We start from the raw sequence: 7,576 nt of genomic DNA, 5'->3' as shown, positions 1-7,576 counted from the left end.
CGGGCGGGGTTTCCTCGGCAGGACCCCGCGAGGCCGGGGGCCCGCTGCACTGCAGCCTCCGTCTTTGCCGGCTCCTTGGGGATTTGGGGGTGTGGAGCCTTTCCCCAATCGGGGTCCTCTTTATCCAGGGGCCTAGTGATTAGGGGGAGAAGGTCCTTACAGAGGGATACGGCATCTTGCCCTCTTCTGAGAGGCCCAGGACGGGGATCTCGGAAGGGTCTGAGTGAAGCGGCCACCTGTCTATGCCGCAGAGACCCTGGGGTGGAGATGTTTTCATCTCGATTTTCTACCTGATCTGTCCTCTCCTTCCACCAGGAGGCAGGGGACGGCTTTTGCACTTTCTTGCTAGGAACCCGAAGCCGCAAAGCTGATGGCATCCTCCTCCCCTGTTCAGGAAAGCGAAGCGACTGGCTTGGGAACAGATTGCTCTGATTTGGAGCACCTTCCATCCCATAAAGCCGGGATGCTGTCTGTGAGCAACGGTGCAAAATAATAAGTAGTTTCATATTTAACCCGTCCTTGAGATCGGCCCCGACAGCTTTCTTAATCTATTTGGAGCATACCCACATCTAATAGAAACAAAGACACCTATGCCTTTCGGAAGAAATTATACTGTACTTGGCCAATTACATGATTGATCAGTCATTTGTCCACGTCAGGACACAGGTTGTGTTGATATTTTCAACATCTAACTAGGCTATGTAATAATTTCCACCAAAAAAGTGAGATTTGAGACTTTAAGCCCTGTACTGACTGATGTACTGATGAATGTATTGTTTCATTGCAGGAATGTCGGATCGCACATCCTATTGTAAAATGTACTTACTGCAGATCAGAATTTCAGCAAGAGAGGTTTGTTGATTGTGAATCATTTTTGTTGAACAGTTTCTGATTGTTAAAGACAAAGCATTGTCTTTAAACACTTGGGGTTGGCAATCGCCTCGTTGTAATAAATTATTTTTTAGATGGTTTCACTTTGCAAATTAAATCCTTTGGAGAGAGAATGTTCACACACACATACACAAACTGCTTATTTGATAGAATTCAGTTTGTACATGAAGAAATACAGGGTAAATTACCAGATGGAAATATACAGCCCTGCTAACAAATTTAAACAGCTGCTATTAAATTATTTTAGAAATATTTTATTAAAAATTGGTAAAACATTACTACTAATGTGAATCAGAGGAAAAGGTCTAAGGTAGTGGTTCTCAACTTGTGGGTCGCAACCCCTTTGAGGGTCAAACGGCCCTTTCACAGGGGTCGCCCGCTTCATAACAGTAACAAAATTACAGTTATGAAGTAGCAACGAAAATAATTTTATAGTTGGTGGTCACCACAACATGAGGAACTATATTAAAGGGTTGTGGCATTAGGAGGATTGACAACCACTGACTTAGAGAAATCACAGAAGAAGGTAGCCCAAAGAATAAAAAAATAACTATTAGTAAGTATAAAAACAAATTTACTGCCATTAAGTCAGTGCCAACGCACTGCCCCATGTGAGTTTTCAAGACTAATTCTTTACAGGAGTTGAAAGCCCCATCTTTCTCCCTTGGAGCAGCTGGTGGTTTCGAACTACTGACCTTGCAGTTAGCAGCTCAAAACAACCACTGACACCACCAGAGTTGCTATAAGTAGGTATAGACATTCATTACACTGAAGATGGTCCAAGTTAAGAGGGTACTGATATATAAAGCTTTGCTGTGTGAAGATTTTGAACATAGGTAAACATTGAGGTAAGATAAGAAACACTGCTTTCTGTCTTTATGAGAAATGCACACTAAATATAAAATCATTTATCTTAATGTTTGGGAGGGAAGTAAATTTGGATCATACAACCCGAGCAAGATTTCTTTGTAGTTAAAAAAACTTCTTGGTCCCTATTAAATACTTTTATGTACTGTAAATCTTTGACTCATCCCTTTCCTCTAGCTCATCATCATGCTAACTTACTTCAGAAAGCCACATACATTTGAGCATTTATATACTTTTCTTTTCAGCAAAACTCACACAATATGTAAGAAATGTGCTCAAAATGTGAAGCAGTTTGGCACAGTAAGTATGTTTTATGTTATGTAACATTAGTCCATTTGTTTTTCACAAAGATCTTCGTTTTAAAAATGTGCTCCTATGTTCTTAATCATTTTAATGTGTCAAAAAATAGCATATGGAACTGTAAATAGTGTGATTGGGGAGGTATTCCAGTTTTAACAACGGAACTCCTGTATATAATTGTGTGTTGAATTTTATTTAGAAATTTATGAAATCATTCTTCTCTTAAAAGTCAAATACAGCAAATTCTTGAATGTGGAAGCTCAGTTATCCATAGTCTGCCCAGACTTCTCCTTTTAAGAACTTAAAACTATGTTGACACTGTAGCATAATTCAAATGTTTACTTACAAATATCATGACACTGTTCTAGTCAATTGTCTTCAGTATCTACATGTGCATTGCAAGGATTACTGATAAGAATTCCAGCTTTAGGGCTCTATAAGATCCTGTGTGGGTCTTTTATGTAAATTGAAAATTCACCTATAGTTCATATTCCTCATCCCATCCTTACCTGTGCATAATGAAAAGTTAATATATGCCTTTTAAAATTAATACTGTAATAAGGTAGCAAGGATGTTAGTGGTAATTCATTCTCCCAAATTCTGAATATATGAAGTTTGTGTGTGTACCTTTTATTTTCATTCTTCATAAACTTTTTTTGTATTACATATAGCTTTTATTAAATGTGAAATAAAAGTCTCATGGTCTTATTTTAAAAATTCCAATAGAGTATAAGTATTAGGTGAATGAATAGAAACATGGCAAATGCTGTTGAATATGATAGAAAAACAGACTTGGCAAGACTTGGGTGTGGTTTGTGCAGCAAATTTCTAGTCTTTCTAAGTGCATATTTAAGATAAATGTATATTTGTTTTTCAGCCCAAACCTTGTCAGTACTGTAACATAATTGCAGCATTTATTGGCACCAAGTGTCAGCGTTGTACAAATTCAGAAAAAAAATATGGACCACCTCAGACTTGTGAGCAGTGCAAGCAACAATGCGCTTTCGATCGGAAGGAAGAAGGAAGAAGAAAGGTATGTCGTATCGTTTGATATCTGGAAACCAAATAAAATACCAATCTATTTGGGGGTTATTGTAATAAAAATGCTGCCGAGAGATGCTCTGCCCCTGGGATCTTTGAAAGCAGAGATTAGATTAAAGTACAGGAATACTACATTTTCTCCTTATTTATGTCATGTAGATTAATGTTGTTCAGTTGGAATTACTGTGCTTTAAATTTCTGGACTTTTGGGTTATATCTGGTTGTTTCAGGAGAATTATTAGCTAAATAAATTATTTTAGTTACTCACCCTTTTGCTCATCACTGAAGTTGTTAGATTGAAATACTATTTGATGGCACGTTACCTTTTGACCTTGGCCTCAAATTTGAAACCATTGTTTGCTTTTCTGTACCTACAGTGACTTAATCAGTGTGCATGTGAATGCTGCATGCCTCTGCTGGTCAGCACTCAGGCAAGCCTCCTGCTATCTCTGTTTCCGTTGATTTTGAAGATAGCGGTCTCTGAGGGACATCCTTACAGTTTTCCAAAGCATTGTATGCGTTCAACCTAGTTGTAAGACATACTTGTTCAGCATTTCTTCCGCAGACAAACTGAAAACAGAAGCTCACCACTCTGTTAGTCTTCATTTAGGGGGCGAGGGGACTCTCCCTCACCTCAACATACGTATGTGTCATTCAGGTTCTCTTCATGCTCTGAATTCGTAATCTTTAGTGGGAAATAATCACCATGTTAGTGATTACATTGTAATTTAGAATCCAGTTGAGCGCCTACATAAGACTTCTTTGATGTGTATATCATCAGTATGTGCTTATTTTCCAGTTAAAAGAAATATTTCTCCAAATTAAAAAATATCTTCAAACTAATGGAAAATTCAAATATCATCCTCGCTGATGTTATCCTCTAAAAAATTTCTCAAGTTCAAGGAAAGTTTTTAATTCTGCTTCCACTTTTGAAAAGTCTTTGTGTGTATGTATATGAGATACAGCTGGAAGTTGAACATTTTATTTTACCCGATTTCCCTTAAAGCTAATTTATGGATACATTTAATCTAATACAGCTATTTTCCTAAAAGGTTGATGGGAAGTTACTGTGCTGGCTCTGTACTTTATCATACAAGAGAGTTTTGCAGAAGACAAAGGAACAAAGGAAGAGCCTGGGGTCTTCACATTCAAATTCATCCTCTTCATCTCTTACTGAGAAAGACCAGCATCATTCAAAACATCACCACCACCATCATCACCATCACCATCGTCACAGCAGTAGCCATCACAAGTAAGTGGTACTTTGAAATCGTGTTTGCTGAAATTCTCCCTGGCATTTTAATGACATACATTGGTGCTTGTCTTCTTACAAATACTAACTGTGTTAGTCTAGTTTCCATTATACATGGGAAGCTTTTCGATTAGTGTATAAGGCTACTTCTCCACCTTTCTCAGTTTATAAAATTATACACCTGTAGTGAGTTTGGCTTTTTTCCATAATAGGATTTAGGGAACTACTAGATAAGATTATGGTTATACCATAAAGTCAAAAAATATATACCAACATTAATTGATGTCTTACTGATTTACATTATCAAAAGCCACGATATTCTTTCTTTGGTTAAAGAATTACTGGGATTTTTATGTAAAAACTTTATTTCCAGTATCATTAATTTGTTTTACTGAAAAAACACATGCAAATTTAAACCAATAAAAAGGAAATGCACGGATTTCAGCATTATCTTTTGTGGTCATGATAGAAACACTTAAAAATCTGAAGAGGTCCCGAAAATGTAAGTACGTTTTGAAGAGAAAAGAAGTTGCATATTGGTAGTATGCCTTTTGCATAAAGAGTTTTTTTTTCATGCCATTTTAGTCTTTGTGGGAAAATCAAGAACATAGAATGCAAAGAAAACTCCTATGGAAAAAGCAGCGAAATGATGCCCATTTTCAAAAGAGTTCATTGCTTATTCCTGATTTTCTTTGATTCTTTAAAATTGCAGGTAGTTGTTAAAAAATAATTATATTTATAGAAACCTGATTTGACTACTACTACAGTTTAAGAACATATAATGGTATTTGGGAGTAATTATATAGTTCTGTCTTACTAACAAGATTTCATTTTATTGTAGGCAGGCACATAATAGATTATGGAATTTCATGAGTCGCTGGTAGTATTTTATTCAAAAGTGATTTTGCCATTAGACTGCTATGTTGTATGTAGTGCTTTCAGTTGCTCGGACTTTGACTCATAGCAACCCTATGTGATAGAATGAAAGAGCCCAATGGGTTTTTTAGGCTGTTAGCTTTTCAAGAGATGATTGACACATCTTTCTCTTAGAGAGCTGCTGGGTACATTAGAACCACTGACTTTTCTGTTTTGCAGCTGAGCATTTAGCCATTACAACTCCTAGTATAATACTTCAAAAATGCCCCTGCCCCACCTGAGAAGACAGGCCTACATTCAGAAAAGCTCACAGCCTTGAAATGTCGTGTGGAGGAGTTCTTCTCAGGCCCCATGGGTCTCCATGAGTTGGAATTAACTTGATATCAATGAACAAGAACAACATAGTGACTTTTAATCCTGCTATTTTAAAAGAAATCATCTGCTTTTTATATAAGATTATGGTAAAGAGCAAAGGAATATAAAATCTACCTTGTTTTTGCTTCTCTTTAAGAAAATAAGACAAAATAACTATGTCATAATGGCATTTTTCAGACCTGTTCTGAAAACTTGCTGAAGTGTAGATGTCCTCTGTCCGTAAGATAAATGTATCTCGGTGTGTTGTGAAAGAACACAGAGCGTGTGTCTTTATTTTTTTTCAGAGCATGTTTCTAAAAATCAAGTTCCGTGAACAGTAACTAAAGTTCTTAAAGTAAAGGAAGGTTTTGACTTTAATTTTTATTTTCCTTTTGATTACTCAAGAGACACTAACTGAATAGTAAAAATATATGCACTAAATAGGCAGCCTTTTTGTACAGTCTTTAGTAGATTAAAATCATTATGAGGAATATACATATTCTAATACGAGGTTGAATTAAAAAATATTGCTAGTTGAGTTCTGTTTATACATGCATGGTTTATTCCAAATAAATGTGTTTAGACAAGTCTGTGATCAGTGAATGGCTGCCAATAAGTTCTCTTAGTAATACACTTGGCTAAGTCTCGTTAGGGTGCTTGCCAAAAATGTCCAATCAAAACTGGCTTCCAAGAGGATCTGCTGGGCCAGTTACATTCAAGGCCGAGATCATTGCAGCTTATGGTGACTGTCTTTTGCGATTCCAGAGATGATCTTGATCGATTTTTATTTTCTCAAAGGACACAGGACAACCATGAGGGCTTGTTGGAATAAATTTTAAGAATGTGAAAAATAACATTGGTGAGAATGGGGCCAAAAAAGTTATGCTAATGAATATTTTTCCATCATGATAATGCACCTACTCATTCTTTGAAGATAGCCAGGGCTGTTATAGGAGAATTTTGTAGAGAAACCTTATCCCATCTACCCTCTGGGCTTGATCTTGATGCTGTAGGCTTTTTGCTCCCCAAACTCAAAGAACCTTAGAAAATAATTTTGTGGTCTTTGAGCACATCCAAACTGTAAGTTCAAGAGTTCTGAACACCACCTAAAGTTTTCTCTGACTTTGCAGCATTACTTTGTTTGACTTGTATATGGTGGTGTTGGGAGAGAGGAACTAAGAACAAGCTGCATCCAGTAGTGGCTAACCTTCAGAAGCTAAGATTATAATTTCCAACCTTTCTCATTACTGTGATTGTTCTCACTTTGAGATCTGGATCCTACTCTTAGTCCCGGTATGATTTTATAGTTGGATGGGTTTATAATGAAGTGTGTGAATAAAGCAAAAAGGCAACTCAAGCTGAATTCCCCGGTTGGGTCACCATTTATTCCCATAAGTAAAAAGTAACTCAGGTTGATAAAAGTACAGCCATTGACAGTGTTGGTTTTAGTCCCCCAATTTGATGTTTATTTACAGCTCATTCTTAAGAACATGTTCTGCTCTTTTGCTTTTGTTTTAATTTTATACATGTGTGTGATGGGGGTAGAGGAGAAAGATATTACAAACTGCTCCTATAATAATCACAAGTTTGGAAACACTGTGGGACAGTTCTTCTCTGTCCTGCAGGGTCCCTGTGGGTTGGAATTGACTTGTTAACAAGTGTGTGTGTGTGTGTGTGTGTGTGCGCGCGCACACACACGCGCACAAGGAGTCCTGATCGTGGGGTGGTTACTTGTTGAGCTGCAAATTGCAAGGTCAGTATAAAACCACCAGCCCTCATGGGAGAAAGACGGGACTTTCTTCTCCGGTAAAGAGTCACAGTCTTGGAAACTCACAGGCAGTTTTAAACCCTGTCCTATATGGTTGCTGTAAGTCAGCATCAGCTTGATGGTAATGAGGTGTTTTGGGGGGTTTATGTGTACAGATATATACACACATACATGTGGCTTCAAAATGTTCCTGGAAAAAATGGAATTTGAAAGTGATGGAATTTTTT

The 7,576-nt window shown here is 37.2% G+C and overlaps 1 protein-coding gene across 1 annotated transcript in view; it reads left to right on the top strand.

Moving 5' to 3' along the window:
* The window catches only part of FAM76B (family with sequence similarity 76 member B), a 22,486-nt gene that overhangs the window by 902 nt on the left and 14,008 nt on the right, over nucleotides 1-7,576 (top strand). The window contains exons 2-5 of the mRNA XM_045297730.1: nucleotides 761-852; nucleotides 2,004-2,058; nucleotides 2,936-3,091; nucleotides 4,152-4,351. Coding sequence (XP_045153665.1) covers nucleotides 761-852; nucleotides 2,004-2,058; nucleotides 2,936-3,091; nucleotides 4,152-4,351 — 503 coding nt within the window. The remainder of the gene's footprint in view (nucleotides 1-760; nucleotides 853-2,003; nucleotides 2,059-2,935; nucleotides 3,092-4,151; nucleotides 4,352-7,576) is intronic.

Source organism: Echinops telfairi, unplaced genomic scaffold, assembly GCF_000313985.2.
Source record: "Echinops telfairi isolate 266 unplaced genomic scaffold, ASM31398v2 ScPeMD7_7421;HRSCAF=8459, whole genome shotgun sequence".
Taxonomy (NCBI): domain Eukaryota; kingdom Metazoa; phylum Chordata; class Mammalia; order Afrosoricida; family Tenrecidae; genus Echinops; species Echinops telfairi.
This window is presented reverse-complemented; position numbering and strand designations above follow the sequence as displayed.